Source organism: Danio rerio, chromosome 13 (assembly GCF_052040795.2).
Source record: "Danio rerio strain M-AB ecotype USA chromosome 13, GRCz13ab, whole genome shotgun sequence".
NCBI classification, from domain to species: Eukaryota; Metazoa; Chordata; class Actinopteri; order Cypriniformes; family Danionidae; genus Danio; species Danio rerio.
The window spans coordinates 38,487,589-38,512,144 of record NC_141033.1 but is presented as its reverse complement, the minus strand read 5'-3'; the positions used below and the strand labels follow the sequence as shown (position 1 = coordinate 38,512,144).

Here is a 24,556-nt window from a genome sequence, read left to right as displayed (position 1 = left end):
TTTTCTTCCCATAGACTTCCATTCATACACGCGCAAATGCGTCAGGCCGCCTTTCCACAGCACACAACATTTGGACACGAATGTCAAAATACGTCCCCTTGGAGTCGCAAAGAATTTTCAGTTTTGTCGTGCACCATGGGAGAGAAGCTGTTCTTGTAGTGTCCGAAATAATGGAGTACAAAAGAGCCTTTATTCTCCGTGTGTTCACCATGGTTGAATGAATATCAGAAACTGAGACCGCTAAAAAATTTGGGAGGGAATGTGGAGACCACATAAAAAAAGTATATTATTTATTATTCATTTATGAATAGAATGTTTTTGTTTTTTTTCTGATTAAACAAAAAATAACGAAAAAAAACTACTATTTCTCATCTCGCGCACACTGATTTGCTTGGGCAACACTGAAATACCGCATACAGTCTAGTCATAGAGATTACGGAACTCTACGCAGCTGCCGGACTACTCTCCATTGGAAATGAATGACTTCCATTCTGTCGCTTGTCGTATGAAGTGGAAAGAAGCTTTAGGCCGAAAACACTAGCTTGTGCGACAAGTTTCACAGTTCACTGCGTTGAAAAGTTCAAGCTTGGTGATCTCTGACCTGTGAAATCAAATCACTAGACTGCGTGAGACCAATCGAGGAACAAAACATGAACTCACTGGACAGAAATGTAAAATATGGACCAATCGCTTGCTTTTTTTTTTTTTTTTTTTAAATGTCTAATTATCTTGTTTAATCCCATACCGTGCGACAGAATTTCGCATGCTCAAACTCTAGTGTGACCGCAGCTTTACTGCTCCATCTCTAACTGCCAGTATAATAGCCTGTTTGCCCTTTTTTGAGTAGGTTGCCATTTAAAACAAACACAATTAGTGTATAGCAGTTTCAAGAACGCTATTTCTATTTATTTTTAAAAGTGAAAGTTAATGTTTCCGAGCCTAATCCAGAAAACAAGAGGCTTTAGATTTATGGAAATGACCACATTTATTCAACAGTCCTTCACATAACTTGATGACAGTATGCCCTTGTGTTTTCCTAAATGCACTACTGATACACACACAGTAAAATATTCAATAATGAATACATGGTTTTGTGCTGCACTGATACAATGTCAAGACACCGTAGCAGATCATACAGAGACTCATGCGGCAAAACACCAAGGGCAAATAAGCACAAAGAATCCAGCAGCGACGTCACAGAACAATTCATTATTCACACAATAAATAAGTCACATCAGCACATTCAAGCTCCCAAGGCGAAGCTCGGATTCAGCATGTCTGTTAATGTAAAAACGTCACTGTCTGTAAATAATCCCCGCGCTCAGACATAACAGAGTCCTAAAAACATTCAACTTTTAGTCTATTGTGATGAAAATGTCATGACATTCTACAGCGGTGAAAGTGACGAGACACGTCTGCGGTTCAGTGCGATCTTCTGACGCTCACACTCGTAAGACTAGCACTCTACTGTAAACAAGACCTCAAGCATGATTCAAAAATACCATTCATCCTTTTACGTTCATTAAATTGCCACAAAGGCTCTAAATGCAAACAAGTTTATACAGTCAATCAGTCGATAATACTGAACCAGAGTTTTCCATTTCACCCAATTGGTGTGTTTCAGAATTGCACTGGATTTCAGTAGTTCAAGACAAGGACGCATGGAACCAGCCATTAATTTACCTTATTGAAAAAACATTGTAAATGGACTAATCTTAATAGTATAATGCACCCAAATATAAAAATGTACTGAACTGGATCCAACCATTTGAACTTCTTTCTTCTGTTGAACACGAGAAGATTTGTTTTTGAAGAATTTAGGAAACTGGTAGCAACGGATGTTCATAGTAGGGGCAAAATACAGTAGCTAACATTTGAAGAGGATAAAAAAAGGCAAGAATGAGTGCTGTTGAATAGTTTTAGACAACTTGGATGAAAGGTTTTGATCTACTTCAAATGTTGACTAGTGTATACTATAGAAGTCAGTAGGTACTGAGACTCTATTACAAAAAGTTTCTTAACTTCAAATGTGTCATGTTAGGATTTTTTTGCAAATTCAAATACTAAAGTAATATTGACTTGATTTGAGATTGTTGTCTTGCAAAATCAATGCTAGGAAGTGAGGAGCTACTGTATCTGGTACTAAGGTTGAATTTTGGATTTTGTAAGCACAGACTTTTAAATTCAGTCAGTCATGTTTCTGGTTAATTGTCATCCCATACAAATTTGATGCATTTAATCTAATTTCTTAAAAAAAAAATAAAAAATGTACTGCCTGGTTAAGATATGATAAAAAGTGTGTAACAGACCAAATCAGAAGCGCTGCATTAAATTATATTTTTTCACAACATGTCTTTAATTTATGGAAATAAATTTTAACCCAAGTGTTTTAGTGGAATTTCTGTGCTAGCCTGAGCCTAATGACAGCGCCTGTTCAAACCAACACTATATTATGGCAATTCGTAACTTTTTGATTTAGTGGCTAATTCATATGCATTCATAAGATCTCATTCATACAATCTAGTAGGATTTGCTCATCACCCAATAGGGGTGGGGTTGGGTTCCACGCCTTCTTTTTAAAATCGTACTGAACTTTAAACTGTACGTTTCAGTTTAAACTGAACTGTACGAATTAGCTATTAAACTGACAAAAAGTAAAATACTTGCGTTTTTTCATGAGATCAGGCTGGTTTAAATGGTCTTTCATCTCTTTTTACACTTTAACAACCAAATGGATGCTTAAGTCTGTTTAACTGAATGTATTGTAATTACATCACAACATCGATGTTGTAAAAGGAAAACCGTATGAAATTAAAAATCGTCACAAAGCTTTCACTAGAAGTTCATCATTAGCTAAAAAAAAACTAGCTGTGCATATAGTCCATTCTCCAATGTATGCATCCTCCTGATTTTGAATGTACTTGTACTAATGGCAGGAACTACTTGGTAGTTTGGTAACTTATTTAACAAATCTGGCAGCTGATAAACGTTGACTGGGAAAAAGTTTGAAATTCCTAAAAAATTAGTGTTAGATTCGGGACGACACTCAACTTAAACACTACATGGTTGAGTGTAAAAGTGCGGAGTGTATAAATGTCATTTAGGATGCAAATTTTAGTGTGATTATTTGAGTTTTATGCCATGCCAGTTTCTATGGTCATTTTTATGGCAAGAAAATGTAAACTAGAAACATGGATTATATTAAGGTTTTACACTTTTAAAATGTAGTTAGATTAACACTGTTAATCTCTTCGAAAGAATCCAGTGAATAAAATAAAATTAGAAGCTAATAAAACTTGTTTCATAGTCAAAGTGCTTTTACAAATAGAGGATGTGGGAGGATCTTCAAGAATTGAAAACTTGTGGGACATCCCGGAGTGACCAATTCTACAATGGGTAAAAACCAATGACTGTAAAAAATATGGACGACGCGACAGCCCTTTTTCCCATTGAACGCCTTGAGGGCAAAACGCCTGCTTGACGGGCACAAACTGTCGCAAAAGACTGCTGAAATTGGAGCCTTGACATGCGCAGAAGGATTTTCTGATGGAGCCAGAGGAGGAGCCGCAAAAATGAGCAGAGTCGAGCTTCCAATCAAACGCTTTATGTAAAATCAACTACGCCCCCCGAACTTCTCAGCATGCGTTTGCTGTCATATCAATACAAATGGATGTAATAACGTTAACAAATATGAGGGTTTTATATATTCAATCGCGCCAGCTCCGGACCGCAGCGCATAACCTACTCGCGGCGTCGCGGGCTGATTGCGGCTCGCATGCGGCAGCGCCGGCTCGCTCGGCCGCCGCATCTGGCTCGATTGACTCGGGCTGGAATCGGGTAGTGAGTCCAGGCATCCGGAGTAGGTCCAGCAGAGGTAACGTTAGTCAGTCTGAGCTCTAAGGGATAAGTCTCCGGCAGGCGAGAATCTAGCCCGAACTGTGTTTTGCTATCTGGGTGGCTAGGCGTGTATCAGCAAACTAATAAAGCCCAAAAAGCCCTGAACTTAGCGAATAAACAGTGTTCCACCAGGATCATGTATGTCAGAAACTATAGTTTACTGCTGAACTCATTTTGTCATGGTAAAATGACACAGAAATCAAATAATAACACTTCAGTCTTCTGCTGAAGCACAGACGCGCTGCTTTGAGAAACTGTCAATCACCGCTGTCAATCACGATGACACGCCCAGCATTAAATTACTGCTAAAAACAAACTGTTTACAAAAATGAAGATCTGCACCTATTTCAGCACAATAACCAGTGCCTTAATCGACCAGAACCATCTTTCGGGACATTTTATTGCAAGTGTAATAATTTTTTTTATTTGGGCTCAAGTCTCCTTCATTAACACGGAGGAGGCGGGCTTTATGACTTGTACTGCAGCCAGCCCCCAGGGGGCGATCTAACGACCAAGACCTTCACTCAAACGCAGGCTTGCGGCACACTTGGTAAAAACACTTTGATCCCAAGTTTATTTTTCCAACATTTATGCTAATTTCATTGAGTTTGATATTTATATGTAGATTCCATTCTCTTAACCATTTGTTAATGTCTAACAGATCTAAAGAGGTGGGACGCAACATTAAATTGTCATCAAATTCGACCATCCGTGCTCGGGTATTTTACCAAGCAACCAACACTGCACTAGCTGCTAATGAGTTAGCCTAAACAAAATGGATAAACAAAACTAAGCATTTTGTTACTGAAATGTAAAACCTTTACATTAAACAATTTCAGGGTCCTCTGAGAGTCTTTCTATCATTAAACGTCTTTGTTCATCTTCACATCACCACCAGTGTGCAGCATATACTTGGATGATTCGACGGCAGCCACAGGACAATGGCGCCAGTGCTCACCACATGCTAGCTATTGGTTGAGTGTAGAGACAGTGATGGAATTCATGGTAAGGGATGATTGGGTGGCCATGATGGGTAAGGGCCAATAGAGGGAATTTAGCCAGGACACCGGGGTTACACCCTTACTCTTTATGAAAAATGCCATGGGATTTTTAATGACCACAGAGAGTCAGGACCTTGGTTTAAAGTCTCATCCAAAAGACGTTTTGCATCTCATAGTTTCCAAAATGTTTCTAAATCACTCGTTCTGTGTTCAGAAGTAGAAACAAACTCAGGATAGGAACAAGTGGAATTAATATTCATTTTTGGGTGATCTATTCCCCTACACTAATGTAAAATATTAATTTCTTAAAGAAGAAAATGATCAATTCTAGCATGTTTTCCCTATAAAACATTTAAAGTATTCTTTATAGATGAATGCTGTACTGTATGAATTGTCAAAAAGGTGTAATATCTCCCTTTTGAGCAGGCATTGTGCTTCTACACGGACTTATGCTACATAGTTTGAACATGTTAATGCACTGAGCTCTGCAGCTTACATGAGTTTATCAGCTACTGCTAGTGGATATCCTGTAAATCTTTCTCTAAGCTGTTTGCATGGTAGACCTTATAAGCCAGAACTGAAACTTTAAAAAAATGATGTGCAACTGCTACGCTCATTGACAGTTTTCCCCACACTATACGCAAGTGAGCTCTCACTACACATTCACGAAGATCTGAGAAGAGTGTGTTTCTGTTGAGTTTACATCGGGAGCGCTTCTCCATTTAGAGTCTGTGAAAACAGACTTTAAAAGAACATTTTGGGTTTAGTTTTTAAGTTGCAGCAATTGTGACTAAAGTTGATTACCACAAAAAATCTAATCCCACCGAAATAAAATAATAATAGTGAATAAAACAGTAACAGTAAGGTTTTTACAATTACAATAAAAGGGACACAGTTTATAAGGAATTAAAGGTGTAGTATGTAAGTGTGACACCCAGTGGTTGAACTAGGTATTGCACTCCTGAACCAAAACAAACGCAAGCACAGGTTGCCAGATTGACGACAAACAGCGAGACTATCAAGCCTAAAGGCTGATTTAAATCGTGTTCTAAATAAAGCAACGATACGCGATAGAAGGAATATTCTCCATATTAAAAGGAGTTTTTGTTCTAACCAACACCTCGACTTGATATATTAGAAACAGCTTCTATTTCTCACAGCTGAACAAAAAAATAAACTGATCACCTCAGGTACACCCTATGTGCTTTATTCAGTGTTAAATGCTAATATTGTGAGTTTGAATGCCATTTTACATGACATTTATTGCCATATACTGAAAGCAGCAGCAGATGGTTCACCTCAGATCTTCAAAATTGAAATGTGACACTGAAATGTATGCAATCCAACATATCAGTGATTCAGCATGTACATTTAATAATGCTAAAGAGGTTTAATATGTATTAATTATGTTTTAAACCTTACCATTTCGCTTCTAAATGGCTGTATTTAAATTTGTTGTTTTTCGTCTGGTGCAAAGTCAAATTGCTTATCTGTACAAATCTCACCATGTAGCTTGTTGTCAGGACATCGGGTTACAATGTATCCTGCTCACCTAATGCTTACACTCGTAAGATTTATATTATTTGCTTATTAATAACCTCATGTGCAACTCTGAATCTGCGTCTCATTTTGGAGGCTGCTACTGTCCACTTGAGGTTGCATTTCGGTCACGATCGTATGCTTTGAGAGTCTTCCTGACTGAATTAATGAAATATGTGGTTTTTCAACAAGGCAACCCGGCGTGCTGAAATATAATTGGGTAAGGTGGCATTGGGCAGGTTTAAAAAAAAAAAACAAGACAGATGTTCCGCCACGTAATACCCTTTATCAAAGCAGAATATCTTCAGACCTCAGCATTGTTTTTAAGATAAACAAGACTGTTCACTTGGCATGTTTCTTAAATATCTGCAAACATATTATGGTATTTTTTTATGCTTTAGAAGAGTCAAAAACAGAGTACAGCACCTTTAAAACTTAGGACTTTTTGTAAAAAAAAAAAAAGAGTTTCTTTAGACCTTGATAAATGCCTTCTGCTGAAGCACAAAAAGATCTCCTGAAGAATAACCATTTCACAATCTTTAAACAATCTGTAAAAAATCTTTGTGATAAAATATTTTGTGCTCCACAGATACACAGTCTGGTCCGAGCCCCTCCCCGGAGTATTGTCAGCCTATAGCAATTGAAGATTAGCGGGGCGGGCTGTTTCTTTAAAAATCTCCATTGGCTGAGTCATATTCGTTATAAAGCGAGTCTCAGATTCAACAAGAAGCACTGCATTAAATTATATTTTCCCTGCCATGTCTTTAAAATATGAACATTTAATTTACCCCAATATATTCAATGAAGCTTCTGCACTAGCCTGCTAATCCTGACGGGCGCGTGCATGTAAACAGCTTTTCATCTCGTTTTACACTCGGGCAACTAAACGAATGCCAAAGTCTGTTTAACTGATTATATTTTAATGACATTACAACATCGATGCTGTAAAAGAAACCATATCAAATGGAAAAAAAAAGTCACATTAACCGTTCACCGGAAGTATGGGATGAAATCAGTATGGGACGAAACACTAGCTCTGCATATACCCTATTCTATTAAAATAGGGAGTGTTTATCTCAATCAAACTCATATTCTTTGGAGATAGAAAAATATAGAATTTTTTTTTAGTAATCAACATTAAGCCACAAATGCTGCCAAGCTAATGTCTATCATCTCAATCGGCAAGTGCATACTAGATTTAGTGTGCAATAATATATGCGTGTTTTTGTCGATTTTATCGGACAGGCCTACAGTAAGTGTGCTTATGCTGATCATATGCAGATATTCAGCACGTAAAAGCTGAATAACTTCATCACTTCAAGAAACTGGAAGCCATGATGGGCATTGTTTTTGAAGGGCTGTTAAATACGCAGATTCTCAGATGACCTTTTCAAGTAATTTGCACATATCCGTGGCCTCCCAGTCACCTTCAAGACCCTCGGCTAAAGTCGTCCCCCTCCACTGAAGAAGGTTAATGTGGATGAAGCTCTATTTGATCATGGGGTCGTCTCCTCCTGGAGAGGTCAACACAGGGAAGTCCACAAAGGGCTCGGTTTTGTCCTCGTGGGGCGAGTGGATGGTGGCGTCCGGCATGGAGGAGAAGGCCAGGTGGTCGTGCTCCATGATGGCCAGACGGTCCTGCGGTTTCTCCTTCTTCAGGTAAAACATCTTGCGGAGCTGCTTGAGCTGTTGGAGCTCACAGAAGGTCTCCAGCACCACCAGCATGGCGATCAGGCCCAGCAGGAGATACACTGCAGGACGACAAACCAAGGAATGTAAACACTCTCGCTCTGTGTTTATACTAGCTTTCGAGGTTTACTGTGTGCTTTACATCAAATATTTCTCTGTTTGTTCTGATGGTCTGTGTTTGTCTTGCTTCAGTGTGTTTTATCCAAAAGAAGGTTTTTTTAAATCTAAATGAAAATGCAGACTTCTCTATCGTCACATTTGTAATTTAAAGGCTTAACTTCACTGTAAAGGGGCAGTTTTGCATATTTTATGATTCATGTTTTGAGTTTTCACAGTTTGTTTTTTTGGTTCTGAATTGTTACAGGAATTTGATCTTTTTATCCAACCACTTTTAACCTTGAAACGTTTGAAAAAGACACTTTTGTAACCATTTTTAATACTTTAAAGTGATGTCTGAGTTGGTGGTGTGCATTATCAGCCAAAAGAGGAGGCGACAAATGTAATTTGCTTTTATTTATTACAAAAACAGTACTGCAAGACACTTTTGGCTTTAACAGACAGGACTCAGAACCTGTAATTTTATTAAATATAAAATGAAGGAATAATCGGCAATAAAAATAAACTGTAAAATATTTAGTGCTGTCAAAAATTCACTATTAACACTTGTTGTTGATAATGCTAAATGTATAAAGTGTATATTTAGTACAAAATGTCTATTTAAATGTATATTTAGTCTCATTGTCAACAAATGATTCAGTTATTCACTCATAAAACTTGATGTTCTATTGCTAGACATGTCATTTTTAGAAGAACTATTCAGTGGCATGTTTTTGATGGCTGGTTGTTGCCATCTACAGGTTAAATAAAGTAGTTGCTGCCTACAACTATCATTTTTGAGCACTGGTAAATGCACATGACAGTGATTTTAATCTTTATCATAAACCTCAGAGGTTATATTTAAACCATAAACTGTTCCCAGTACTTCTGTGTTATTTGAATTCATAACCAACTCAAAAGACTCAATCTCTTAGGATTAATAAACATATGCAAAGCACCATCATTTATAATTTATGTTGTGTGGGTGTTAAGATCCCGATCTTTAAATTATTAACCGTGCAGCTTACACTAAATGCATTAACGCAGGCTAAGCAAGTAGTGACAGAAAACACCTAAGAAACCCACCACATCCCGAATAACCTACCACAACTTCTTCCAACATCATTATATTTTACAGGAAAGCCTAAATGCTTTTATACAAGTGATTTGAATGACACGAGAGGCGATCTGTGATATTTGAAGTGAAAAAGTAAAACCGCAGGTCAGGTGTCATTGTTTCAAACTACTAAAATATAACTAAAAGTCACTTTGCTGAACTGTAGAGTTGAATTGGGGTTTTCCTCCCATAGACTTCCATTCATATGCATGCGTCAAGTTTCGCAGGTTGCTACGGTGCAAAGTTCAAGCTTGGTGAACTCTGAGCAGCGAAATCGCATCACTTGACTGCGTGAGACCAATCGAGGATCAAAACATGACCTCTCTGGACAGAAATTTAAAACATGGAGCAATTGCTCGCTGTCTATAAATGTCTATATAAACTTGTTTAATACCGCCCCTTTTCGAAGCGCTGCATGACAGAATATCGCATCCTCAAACTCTAATGTGACCGCAGCCTAATAATATTCTCATCAGCAGTCTTGCTCTTATAAACATGTCTTGGGAATTTTTTTTAAAACTGATCTGGTAATTTTGTCTTCAATTTTGTGTATATATACACATATACAAACGTATAGATCCAATATACAGTTGAGGTCAAAATTATTAGCCCCCCTGAATTATTCGCCCCCCTGTTTAATTTTTTCCCCAATTTCTGTGTGATGGAGAGATGATTTCCTTAACACATTTCTGAACATAATAGTTTTAACAAGTCATTTCTAATAACTGATTTATTTTCTCTTTGCCATGATGACAATAAACAATGTTTTACTATATCTTTTTTAAGACACTTCTATACAGCTTAAAGTGACATTTAAAGGCTTAACTAGGTTAATTAGGTTCACTGGGCAGGTTAGGGTAATTAGGCAAGTTATTGTATAATGATGGTTCGTTCTATAGACTATAAAAAAATTGCTTAAAGGGGCTAATAATTTTGTCCCTAAAATGTTTAAAAAAAAGTTTAAACTGCTTTTATTCTAGCTGAAATAAAACAAATAAGACTTTCTAGAGAAGAAAAATATTAGTAGACATACTGTGGAAATTTCCTTGCTCTGTTAAACATCATTTACAAAATATTTTAAAAAGAAAAAAAAAATCAAAGGGGGGCTAATAATTCTGACTTCAACTATATGAATATATATTTCATTTAGTTGGCAAAAACATACTTGTCAGTTAGACACTTGTCATACTTTAAACCAAACATTAAAAATTTATATTTTAAAATACGACTTTAAAAAGAGCAATAAACTAGTTATATTCCAGTGCTTAAAGTTTAGTTCTACCCTGTGTTTTTTCATGGAATACATCCAACAGAGAGATTCAGAGAAAAAGAAATTGAATTCCACTAGTCAGCATGTGTGGGCATTATTCACAAATGGCGCTTCCTCCACAATTACACTACGACAGCAAATGTGGCTCTTTCTCACCGTCCTCCGCATGAAGAGACGGGACCATCTGCATCAACTAAACCCACACGAGTACACCAGCAGGCAGCCATGTGGCGTTTCATGCAACTTTCTGAAAAACGAGAGCAGCTCTGCTTCATAAATAATACACTAGATGGAGCAGCCGAGCAGCGGGGAAGGAACAGCTTGTACCTTGAATAACATGCATTTCCCTTTTACCTTCAGTTTATCATCTGCTTCTATGACAGCAGGCCAGACTTACAAGATGATGATTAATCACATGAAAGAAAGTCAACAGGGATTTTTTTCTGTTTAATTTAATACTATTCAGTGTTTCACTTCTAGTTTTCACACTATGAGAAAGTGAATCCACAGGTGTGTTTGCTCAATCAATCATGCTTAGCTGTGTAAATGTAAGGAACAGAAAACTGGGGCACAACATTTTAGCTTTTAATTTTAATTTGCATTTAGATTCCAACTTCATTCTTATGTTCTGTGTCCCAAATTATCAGAAATATTTTAAATATCAAAAGTTTTTTCAGATACATTAGACATTCCGATTGCAAAGGATCCAATATTAATAATATTTGAAGTTTTCAAAGAATTTTTGAGACTTACACAGGTACAACAACAGTTTGTTTCATAAATAATCTTTTTGTTTTGGAATAAAAAAGAAGTTCTAACTCTTAAATTATGATTGACAGAGTTAACAGGTACATTACATCTGGGAAAAATTATTTATACCCAGGGACGGATTTAACCAATCAGTGAGATAAGCGGCCGCTTATCTGGGGGAGGAAATCTGGGGGTCCCCAATAAATATCTAGAAGTATAAATCATAACTATAAACCATCTATAACATTGTTTTCTACCATATTTTGTATTGTGACAGTTAAACAACTACAATTTTAATGTAATTAAATTCATTATTTGTTATACAACCAAATACAATATTATAATAATGTAAAGTTATGTAATTATAATAACATCACAAAATAAAATATCAGTCATGGAGCAGTCCAGCAGTCAAATTTATATATATAAAAAAAAAGTATGTTTATTGTTTTTAGTGTAGTTAGTAAATTCTTTTTTTTAAACTAATCATTTATTCAAAATTAAAGATTTTAAGAATTAAAGAAATTAATGTTAAAATTTATTTCATTTAAAAGGTCGAAAATAAGATTAAGTAATATAAAAAAAAAAACAGCAGTATACATAAATATTACATAAAAGTTGAAAGGGTGCATTTCAGGACTTGGGCCCTATGGCTGGAATTGCTTAGGGCCCAAGATCCCTAAATTCACCCCTGGGTATACCCTATTAGACAAGGTTTTGTTATTTGAAAAACTTTGGTCCCCTTTTACTTCCTTTCTACAAACTTGTGATTATTAAGCCTTTAGTACTTTTACCATTGGATAGCATTGGGTGGTTGGTTGGAGTAATGCATGTTTATTCTTTTGTTTATTTCAAGTCTGTTTTTTTATTTTTATAATTTTTTAAATATTTATTTTTATTTTCAAATGTCTAATTATTAAAATGTAAGTTTTATGTTTATATTTTTTTAAAGTGTATTTACAAGTGGATGTCTGCAAAAATTGCTAATAATAAAAATATTTAAACTAATTTTAATTCAACATTTAAGTTTAAATGGTAAAATTAAATACAATTGGACAATTCTTTAAAATAAATTGATCATTTTTTTCTGAATTTAAGGTAATGTGAAATGAAATTGCACAATGCTTTAAAAAATAATAATTATGTTCATATTTGTTGCATATGTTGTATCATTGATCTGCAGTTATAATCAAATCCTGTTCATAGAAAGGTTAGTAATGAACATTTATACACAAGTATTTATATGTGTAAAGCCTCTGTTTTGTGAGAAGCGCTTGACATATGATTTGTGAACAACCCGTACGGCTTTACTGTGCCTTTCCTTAAGTAAAAATTACATCGTCTGAAACTTTCTGTCGTACACCACGCCATTGGTCCCTTTTGGCAGTGGAAACACAAGCCTGATAAAGGTGACTCATACCGACAAATACTGTACCATACTGTAACACTCCATTAGTGCTGTACTATTGGAGCTGTAGTGCTATCTAATATGCATTCAGTGCACAACAAAAGAAAGCAAAGCATAAACTACCCTCACATAACTGTATACCATTGGAGAATATCACATATTCTTTGAGAGGAAGGGGTGAATTATTTTTTAAAGATTTTTGAATGATATAAAAAAACAGTACGACATGATTTGATTTGGCGAAATAGCTTTTCCCTATTGGTTTATATTGCATCTCCTCTCTTTTAATTATATATTATAACTTTATTTACTTATTTTTATTTAAGGTGTGTTCATGTTTTACTGTAGTTTGTTTGTTGCTTGGTTTCAATGTTCTGTTTCGTTCATTTATATGCATTATTATAATTAAAATAGAAAGTACACTCACCAGTGATGCCCAGTTTGTAGAGCTCACGAAACCTCTGGTTAAAGGCCTCTCCGGGCACATAGTCACCAAGGCCGATGGTGGAAAGGGAGATAAAGCAGAAGTAGAAGGACTCCAGAAAGTTCCAGTTCTCTTCTAGGGCAGAGAAGATGGCGGCAGGGATGAGGAAGAAGCAGGACACAGCCACGACAGCCAGCAGAGTCGCGTGAACGAGGGCCACCAGGGGTTTAGACAGACCCCAGCGTGTGTGAACATACATGATGGGCCTCCACGTGCTATACACCATGATCCTTTGCACCACAGCCGTGAGGAAGAGGAGGGTGAAGGGGATGCCAATCACTGAATAAATGATGCAGAATGCCTTTCCGCCATCAGAGAGAGGGGCAGTGTGACCATATCCTGTAAAATGTTAAGAAAAGCACTGCAATTTAATTATGAAATAAGACTCATTGTGGTCCTTTTTACAAGATGTCATTTACAGTAAGTCTTACTTGCAGAATGTGCCTCAAAATAATCCACTCATTATTTAATCCACACACTATTAACCATTAATCAATACAGTATCTACTGGCATATTCTCTGCCTATTATTAAGACAATACTTGTTTATTAGTAGCTAACAAGTATGATTATATATTCTACATTCCTAATCCAACCCAAAACCTAAACCCAAGTACTAATTCACTTCATTTACATTTAGCAGACACTTGTGATTTAGAATTGAGGAGGCATTGAGAGATACAAGAAGAATGGGCAGTACACACAAGAAGCGCTAATCATACAAATGAACTGTTAGTGCTCTGAGAATTTAGTGCTAGATTTAGGAGGGGGAATTTTTTTATTTTTTTTTTATTTTTTTTAACAGAGAGAAGAGTGTTTCTACAGGTGGTTTGTCAAGCCCACTCACCTGTGTGAGTTTTTATGGTCATACTATTAATAAGCAGCAAATTAGTAGTTTATTGAGCCAATAGACTTAATGTTTTTTTTTAATTGCATAAATAGTGACTTATGAATAAAGTGCTACTTTTGTCTTTAAATGCAAATGAGCTGCTGCATCCCTCCCTCTTTTCCTGAAGTAGGAGAGGCCTTTCCATACTGTCTCAGATACTCTGCTTGGTTTTCATCATGTCTGTCACGCTCATGTGACTTTCTTCTGAATGTCTTTTAAAGCGGTGCAAGTTTACACTCCACATATTTATTTTCTGACTGCATACACAGAAAGTGCCTCATGTCATGCTAGTTTTAAAAGTGTTGTATGTAAGTTTTTAACTCTTCTAAAACATAAAAACACCATAATATATTTGCAGATATTTAAGAAACATGCCAAGTGAACATTCTTGTTCATCTGAAAAACAATGCTGAAGTCAGATATTCTGCTTTGAAAATAGGTGTTAAACTGCTAGTTTAGCCAATTATATTTCAGCACCACGGATTGCTTTGATGACAAACCGTGTATTTCATTCATTCAGTCAGAAAGGCTCTGAAAGGATGCGCACATGACCAAAACGTGACCTCCGGTGGACAGTGGCAGACTCCGAAATTATTTTTTAAATAATTTAATTATTAAATTAATTAGCAAATAATATAAATATTGTGAACGTAAACATTACGTGTCCTAACGTCCTAACAACACGCTACATTATCAAATTTGCAGTGATAAGCAATTTGGCTGTTTGCACCAGACGAAACATGAGAGAAAATTAAATACAGCCATTCAAAAGCACAGAATAGTGCACTTACACTCCAACGAAATGGTAGGTTTATAATCTAATTATTGCATATTAAACCTCTTTAACATTATTACATGCACATGCTGAATCATGTGTTAGTTTTGAGTCACAATTCTAAAGTTCAATTTCAAACATTTTATTTTTAAGATCTGAAGTAAATTATCTGCTGCTGCTTTCAAAGTATGGCAATAAATGTCATGTATAATGGCATTCAAACTCACATTTTTAGTATTTAACATTGAAAAAAGCACATGAGGTGTACCTGAGGTGTCAATGTCAGTTTTCTGTTGTTCAGCTGCAAGACATAGAAGGCGCTTCTAATATACCAATTCGAGGTGTTGGTTAGCACAAAAACTCATTTTAATATGGAAAATATTCCTTCTATTGGGTGCCGTTGCTTTTATTTACAACATGATTTAAATCAGCCTTTAGGCTCGATGGTCTAACTCGCTTCTGTTGGCCATCAATCTGGCAACCTGCGCTTGCGTTTGTTTTGATCCAGGAATGCAATACCTAGTTCAACCACTGGGTGTGAAACTTACATACTGCACCTTTCAACAAAAGTTGCGTTTAAATTCTTATTGCACATAAACAGTGGGGAATGATATATTTTTAATATTTATTAAAAGTACAGCAGTATAAAATAAAGTAGCTACTGCTGTGCTGCTAATATTAACTAAACTAAACACAAGAAAAACACTCACTTCTCTTAAAGAGGACATTGCTTTAATGCAGTGATTGTTACTGAGCTATTCTGATAGGACGGATTGTCATGGTGGTGGGGCTACTGATTTATGAGTGGGTGGATTTCTAAACGTTATATGCTGGTTCTTTGCACACACTGTGTGCAGTGCACTCCACACATGAATGTTCAAACACCACAAAAGTTTATTCTGCTTAATAGATCCGCTTTAAAATCCACATGACCACGAGCTGCTTTTTTCATATTGTGATGGAGTTCCTAGAGAAACAGAATATTAAATAAGAAAATAGTGGGCGTGGCTTGTTTTTTGACTGCTAGCTGATTGGAAGTAGTAAAGTAGGCATTTCAGGAAAAGATCAGATTAGGAGAGTTATTAAACAGACTCTTCCTCCTCACCATTTCTGTTTGCTGTCAAAACAGACTGATACCTAAAACATAAGTAATAAGACAATTTAACTGAAAAGAAACAAACAGGAAGTGCATTTTATGATTTTAATTTTAGAACACAAGTGCAAACATATTTTTTTCCGTAATGACATGCACAGATGAATTGTTCACCACAAAACTACCAATGTGAGTTAACAAAATCATTTGGTTAGTTTCATTTGTATTTTAAGCATTGCCTTTTACATAGCCATTTCCTTCATGAGTCTAGCTTAACATGCATCAACACATTGTTTTCTCTTCACTGAAAACAAAACCATCCTGTTTTACAGCCATTCCCAGACACGGAATAACACTCAGTAAGCCCCCATCCTGGATTATCGATGAATTAATCATTTAGTCCAGCAATGTAATTTAATTTCGCTTTGTGTATCCCTGAAATAAACACATTATATTGCTCTCATTTCTGCTCTCAGCAGTTTAATGCTTCCCTAGAGCTCACAAGTAATGGGCATCTCACATTATGGACATATACAATCAGGTTAGTTCATAGGCTCTTACTAAATGCCTCGGGCTCCTGACACAAATTAGCTGGAGACAGATTTGCATTATGGAGAAAGTAAAAAGGAAGTGAGGACATACATGTAAATAAAATTAGAAACGGTTTCTACATCTAAGCTTCATGGCAACTTCACCCAAAAATGAAAGTTATTCACAAAGTTTTTTTCAAAACCTGTGGTTATTTTTTCATTAAACACAAGATTTTTAAAGGAATCGTTATTTTTTATAATTAAAATTAAAATATGAAATAATCAGTTATAGCTGAACAAGTGGAGGATGCTTAAATGAAGACAGAATTATCACATTTAGGTAAACGAACCCTTTAATTTGATGCTAAATTGCTTTTGCTTGTTTTTAATGATGAAATGACTTTTAATGTAAGGTGATAACATTCAAAAAAGTGAAAAATGTTTAAATTATTTTTCACCAAAGATATATTTAACCGATCAAAAAAAATATTTTTTTATGATGAATTTCAAATAAACATTATTCTGTTTCACTTAAATAATCCAAGAAGAACATAAAATTGTTATTAAAACCAAATGAGCATATTACAATTGAATTGTATATTGATACAGCATATTGAATTGTAATAATATTTCATAATATAGCAGTATTTACTGTGTTATCCGTCAAATAAATGCAGCTTTGGGGAGCATAAGAAACATCTTTCCATTTACCAATCCAAAACATTCAAATGGTTGTGTATATAAAAATAATTCACATTTCATGTTTGTGTGGACATCAATGATGTCAAATCATTCTGCTTTTTGAAACATTTATGAACAATAAGACTTCAAAAGGGTGGAAAATAATCTTCCAGATCTATACTGAAAAAGGGGTGTAGCTCAATTTCTTCAGCAGAATCTAGACTAAAATTTGGTCATATTTTTCAAATCATTAACAACCATTCAAAAACACACCAAATATGCGGATTGTGGTAGCACATTTTTCTGTAGTTTGTGCACTGTTAACAGTAATAATAGGTTAAAACAATCTATAAACAATAAACAATCAAAACTGAACATGAAAACAGAAAAGAATACCTTTGCCATTTCAGGTAAAAAAAAAAAAATAAAAGATCTGTGGTCACTGCTAAGGTCTTTATCCACTCTCTATCAACTTGCCTTGTTCAAAGTTCCTTTTGTAGATAAAAAGAAAGAAGCAACTTGCAAGGTATTACATGTCAGTGTTATTTATATAAAAGTTACAAATCTGTCTGCCTTGGTAAATTTCGACAGCAATTTTACTTGCACTGGCCAGTTCACACATCTCCAACAAATCCAGTGGTAATTGAGCTTTGATGGAACGATGTGTTATCGTGGTTGTGTTTTCTAGATCAGAGTGTAAACCAACTGTAAAAAAAAAAAAAACATATAAAATTAACTGCTTAATTTTAAGCAGAAAATATTGATCAAACTTTTATAAAACACTTGTCCATCAGCGTAAAGTGGGGCTGTTCAATATATCAAACAATTATTGGTTAGGGCTGCACAATATATCAAAAGATTATTGTTAGCGGCTGCACAATAAATAAAAAATATTCATTATGGCTGCACAATATATCAAAAAATTATTGTTATCAGCTGCACAATATATACAAAAAATAGTAATCGTTATCGGCTCCCAATATATTGAAAAATTATCATCATCATGATAATAGTATATAAAATATGTCAGTGAACTGCCATAAATGAAATGCTGCATGCATAGGATGTTTATCCAAATCTGACTAATCAGATGGGGGCTTTACTATCTTTTGTTTGGTGAACCTAGAGCTGAAAATAAATACTAATGCTGGCAAACAAGAGAGGAAAATGACAACATCCAAAAAGAATCAGAATTTCTGTAGGTATTCAGTCATTCCTGATGCTTTGTAATCATCATTTTAAATAATCTTTTTTATTTAATTAAGTCAGACAAAAATATGTATTACCTGACTATTTTAGTATGATCTTTACATAAATAATCTTTTTTTATTATTGCTGATAAGATTATGTTTTTGAATTTTGTTATTTAAATCATAAAATAATGTGTTCTGCAGCACTTAACAACAATACTGCATATTTTCCCAGTATCCTGCAGCCCTAGTGTAAAGTATACAAAGAAATCTTATTTCAGCATGTTTAGAAAAGTACCTTTCTACATAGCAAAATGTTTGTTTCTGAATGGTTTATTGGTACTGTTATATTACAAAAGTCCATGTTTTAGTTATCATAAACAGCCTCTGCATCTTTATTTCTGTGAGTGTGCAGCCTAAAAGTATTTAACACCTATTATTTGTCATTTTTATATTTTTATCTTTTTTTATATATTTTTTATAAGTAGGTCAAAACAAGAATGTTGTTTTAGTTTTACATAAATACATACATACATACATACATACATACATACATACATACATACATACATACATACATACATACATACTGCATATACAGTCGAAGTCAGAATTATTAGCCCCCCTTTAATTTTCTTTTATTTTTTAAATATTTCCCAAATGATGTTTAACAGAGCAAGGACATTTTCACAGAATGTCTGATAATATTTTTTTCTTCTGGAGAAAATCTTATTTGTTTTATTTCAGCAAGAATAAAAGTTCTTAATTTTTAAACACCATTTTAAGGTCAATATTATTAGCCCATTTAAGCAATACTTTTTCGATATTCTACAGAACAAACCACCATTATACAATAACTTGCCTAATTACCCTAACCTGCCTAGTTAACCTAATTAACCTAGTTAAGCCTTTAAATGTCACTTTAAGCTGCATAGAAGTGTCTTGAAAAATATCAAGTAAAATATTATTAATTTATTAAACATTAAAGCACTTTTACAAAAATGTATATGCTTTCTATGTATAAAAAATGAGATGTTTTGCCTTTCATCCTGTAAAAATTAAAATGCATGACGTAATTGTTTAGTGAAAATGTTAATGCTTTTTATCAAATAAACCTAACTTTTATATTATAAGTACAGTTTCAAAATACTGCACTTTCGTCTGAAAAATGTTGAAATGTAAGTATCAAATTTGATTTTAGGCTTTTGAGGGATGTTTATTTGTACATTTTTAAATAATCGTTGAGCTGCATTAATCAGCTATCATAATAAGCCAAATTAATGAAATTCTATAAAAATTCCTCTTTGGCAATTTATAAGCAGGGTTGATGATTTGGTTCAAAAACACCATTTGTTTTGCTGGTCGAAAGTTTCTTTACATCTCAATCTTTGGCTCTTGCTATTCACTTTGAAATCACTAACCCTACCTTTAAATAACATTTACATAACACCAACTTGCACTTTTTTGCTAGGTTTGGCTTCTGAATTATACTTTTATTCTTTGACTAAAATAACCCTATTCAATAATGTATTTTAATATAGTATACTATTTGGAGCATAAAAGCCTGTTGTAAATACGACGAAAGAATTAAACATATTTTTACCACCAAAAAGTTCAATAAATTGTTTTATTTCAAAAATGTGATTTTCTGAAGATTATTTTTTAGACTATACAGGGTTAATGGACATTGTCTATTGGGAGTAATGTGCTGGCACATGCTGGAGCTTGTCATGAAGGAAGTTTCTTTTTTCAAGAAACTGGGGTGGTTTAGTTTCATTAAATGTTTTCTTTTGTTGGAGAAATAATAGGGGTACAGTTTAGCAGAAGTGATAATGAAAGTAGGAACTAAGAACTTCCTTCTGATCATGCAGACAGGTATTTGTTCACAACCTGAACAGCACATCAAATTGTAGCATTCTTCAATTAAGTCTGTTTTATGCCCATTTGGAAATTGGATACCTGTCTCAATGTAACATTACTGTGTTAAGGCAGGTGTTAAATGACAGGTGAGACAGCTTTATATAAGAGACCCAAGATAAACACACACATGTACGGGTTAAGTCAATATTATAGCCCTCCTTTGAATTTGGTTTTCTTTTTTTTTTAATTTCACAAATGATGTTTAAATGAGCAAGGACTTTTTCCACTGTATTTCCTATAATATGTTTCTTCTGGAGAAAGTCTTATTTGATTTAAGCTAGAATAAAAGCAGTTTTTTTTCTCAATCATTGTAAGGTCAATATTATTAGCCCCTTAAGCAATAATTTTTCTCGCTTTGCTTATTACCCTAACTTGCCTAATTAACCTAGTAAAGCCATTAAATTGTACTTTAAGCTAAATACTAGTGTTATGAAAAATAACTAGTAAAATATTATGTTCTGTCATCCCGGCAGAGATAAAAGAAATCAGTTATTACAAATGAGTTTAAACTATTATGTTTAGAAATTTGTTGAAAAAAAAGCTTCTCTGCATTAACTTGAGGCAAAGAAATCTAAGATTTAAAATGTATATATATGTATAGATATTTACGTTATTTCTGTAACCACTGACTTCCATAGCAGGAAAAACAAATACAATAGAAGTCAACAGTTACTGGTTTTTAACATTTTACAGAATAAAGTCTTTTGTCTTTAACAGAAAAAAAAGAGAATCAACACGAATGTGACCAGTGGTGTAAAGTAACAAATTACAAATACTCAAACTACAGTGATTGAGTGGTTTTTCTCAGGAGTTGCAATTTACTAAGTAGTTTAAAAATGTGGATTTTTACTTTCACTTGAGCACATTTTAGTGCAGTGTACTTTGACTCCACTACTTTCCTTCAACCTGCAGTCACTACTTTATTATTCTATGGAGACCTGTAAGGGACGTGATGGTGGGGAAAAAAAAACTTAGTGGGAAAAAAAAATGAGTGGTAATAAAACATATTTTTACGTTTTTTTTTTTTTTTTGCGTTCCCTCGCAAAGACGTTTCTCCACAAACACCTTCTGTTCACTTCATTCATGTAAACCCTCCCGTTTTAGCCGAAATTATCCTGTACACGCCATGTAAAGAGGCGTGTGATGATCGACACACAGGTTTAATGTAAAGAAAGTGAATGCAGACATTTTAATATTAATTTTAGCGTGCTTTCAAGATTAAAAATATATCAGAAACATGGGAAAATACTAGGATGATAGTGGGATAGAATGGTAAAATACAGGAGAATTTCAGCAAAAACGGGAGGGTTTACATGAATAAAGTGAACAGCAAGTATTTGTGGAGAAACAGTTTTGAAAGATAATGCAAAACATCTTTGCGAGGGAATGCAAAAAAAACTTTAAAATAAGGTTTCCTATCACTTTGGGTTTTTTTTCTCCCACCCAGTTTTTTTTTTCTTCCATCAATTTTTTTTCCCCACTATCACGTCCCTTCTGGGTCTCCGTATATTCCCTGTCTATGAGGATTAGAAAAATCAGTCCTGTGATACCTGTCCAATCAAACTGCACATAGAAGGTACGCTGCATCATAATGAACTACCTCAAGACATGTCAAGACATTAATAATTGCAGCAAACTGTTCGGAAGCATTAAAAGTGTAAAAGATGTCTAAAATCTACACGCATTGACCTAGAGACTGTATAGATGCATGTCGCTGATGAGAAGATGACGGACGTTTACTGTATGATGACCAAAATGGCCTTAAACACCCAGCAGGCACAAGATGTCAACATCACACAGGATTGGCGTTCTACCCTAACCTCATGGGGACGTTGCATTTAGTTAGCAAAGGAAAATCGGGTTGATGTCAAAACCCAGCATCAGAGATATGTCAATGTACAGCGTCCAACCTAAATTTAACCAAATATCAACGTCTAATGATGTTACAGCTTGACGTTGTGTGGACGTTGCCACTATGGCATCTATCAGATGTTGGATTTCGGTTGCCATACCTGGGGAATAAATGTCAGTTTTTAACGACAATATGGTGTTGGTAAGGATGTTGGCTCGATGTTGGATTTTGATCACTTTCCAACACAACCTAAAATCAACCAAATATCAACGTCATTTGATGTCTTTATTGGACATAAAAATAACGTTGTCCTTAGACGCTGGATAGACATTGAATTTTGGTCACCTGACATCACAACCTAAATCTAAGCTAATATTAACATCTTATGATGTTGTGTGCCAGCTGGGCAATCACCAAATGCACTACAGAATGTTACGTTTACACACATCCACAAATTACGAGTAAATGCATCAGCATTTTACAGCGTAATACTACTCTCGAGTACATTTGAAAGGGCTTCTTTTTACTCATACTTTGAGTAATATTTGCAACAGATACTTTTACTCTACTTGCACTACATTTTTAGGCAAGTAATGGTACTTTTACTCAAGTATGATTTTTCAGTACTCTTTCTGTGACAACAGGTGACTGTTGAGCAAATTACATAATTTTTATTGTTGTGTGAACTACCCCTTTAAATGTGTGTCACTGCAGAACGATCAGAACTAAAACATTAAAAATCAGATCATATTGGCTCTCAAGAGTGTCAGGATGCCACGTTAGATGTTTAATGTCCTGCTGCTGCCATATAAGTTTACGACACATCCGTAAAGCTAGCTCACTCACTCACCTGTGGTCGATAAGACGGTGCTCGCAAAAAACAAAGACGAGGTGAAGTCCCAGTTCCAGCTAGCCGAGGCGTTGTTGAGAATAGACACCCCATAATTGCTGGCCTCCAGGGCTTTGGACAGAAACCTCTCGAGCCGCTCCTCGGACAGACACTGGTGCTCCTGGAGGAAAAGTCTCTTTATCTCTCTGAGCTGCTGGCGAAGGTCGTCTTCATACGGCAGCTCCACCGAGGAAAACACCACCGCACCGAAGATCAGATACAGCACGTAGCCGAGCACCAGGAAAAGAAAATACCACGCCGATTTGTTGCTCTGTATCAGGCGCACGCACGAATTACCGGCGAGGGACTGAAGCATCTTGAGCTCGGCTACTAGACCCGAGGGTGCTGATGTGGGCTCTGGATGCGGGTCAGATGCGTTTTAATGCTCGAGCTGCTCCGAATGCGGCGCGCAGGACATCGAGCGCGCGCGTAACGGGGACGTGACGTCAGCTGCAGAAGCAGCTCTCGCCCACCAGGTAACATCTAGAGAGGAAAGAGAGACAACATCTGATGACTACATCCTCCTCCTGACTGAATGATGATCGCAATCTGAGGCAGAGGTTGAAAACAAAGAAGTACTATGTTATTGTTCTATTTTAGGTCTTCATAATGATTTCAGAGTGTAAGATAGAGCACATCCGTCACTGTTTAGAAATCTGACATATGATAATATATGCAAATCACATAAATGACATACCGGTTTGTTTTTGGTATTTTACATACGTACATACAGTTGCTGCAGAATTGTCGGCTACACATCCATGATGCCATCTCCTGTTCCACCACATCTCAAAGGTGCTGTATTGGATTTAGATCTGGTGACTGTGGAGGCCATTTGAGTACAGTAAACTTATTGTCAAGTTTAAAAAAAAACAGTCTGAGATAATTAACACTTTATGATATGGTGTGTTAAGTGCTGCTGGAAGTTGCCATCAGAAGATGGGTACACTGTGGTCATAAAGGGATGGACATGGTCAGCCACAATACTCAGGTAGGCTGTGGTGTTGACACGATGCAAAATTGGTACTAATGGGCCCAAAGTGTGCCAAGAAAATACCCCCCTCACTATTACACCACCACCAGCAGCCTAAACTGTTGATACAAGGCATGGGTCCATGTTTTCATGTTGTTGATGCCAAATTCTGACCCTACCATCTGAATGTCACAGGAGAAATTGAGATTCATCAGACCAGGCAACGTTTTTCCAGTCTTCTGTTGTCCAATTTGGGTGAGCCTGTGTGAATCATAGCCTTAGTTTCCTGTTCTTAGCTAACAGGAGAGGGACCTGGTGTGGTCTTCTGCTGCTGTAGCCCATCCACTTCAAGGTTATACAAGTTGTGCTGTCAGAGATGCTCTTCTGCATACCTTGTAACGAGTGGTTATTTTTGAGTTACTGTTGCCTTTCTATCCGCTTGAACCAATCTGGCCATTCTCTTCTAACCTCTGATATTTTCTTTTTCGTACCATTCTCTGTAAACCCTAGAGAT

At 35.6% G+C, this 24,556-nt stretch overlaps 1 protein-coding gene across 3 annotated transcripts; it reads right to left on the bottom strand.

The window, feature by feature from the left end:
* Positions 1–966: 966 nt before the first annotated feature.
* kcnk1b (potassium channel, subfamily K, member 1b) lies at positions 967–23,503 on the bottom strand. 3 transcript variants are annotated; one of them, XR_015505214.1, is made up of 4 exons: positions 23,031–23,503; positions 13,195–13,590; positions 4,458–8,188; positions 967–3,410 (listed from the first exon to the last, which is right to left on the bottom strand). XR_015505214.1 is itself a non-coding variant. In NM_001290348.1 (3 exons), the coding sequence occupies exons 1-3, from the start codon at positions 23,383–23,385 to the stop codon at positions 7,926–7,928; spliced, it is 1,014 nt and encodes a 337-aa protein (NP_001277277.1). In that variant the 5' UTR covers positions 23,386–23,473; the 3' UTR covers positions 7,777–7,925. The 3 variants fall into 3 exon arrangements, 2 of the variants coding, with proteins under 2 accessions (NP_001277277.1, NP_001139047.1); NM_001290348.1 differs by lacking the exon at positions 967–3,410 and having other exon boundaries at positions 7,777–8,188; positions 23,031–23,473; NM_001145575.1 differs by lacking the exons at positions 967–3,410; positions 4,458–8,188; positions 13,195–13,590 and adding an exon at positions 17,741–17,923 and having other exon boundaries at positions 23,031–23,473.
* Positions 23,504–24,556: the final 1,053 nt, after the last annotated feature.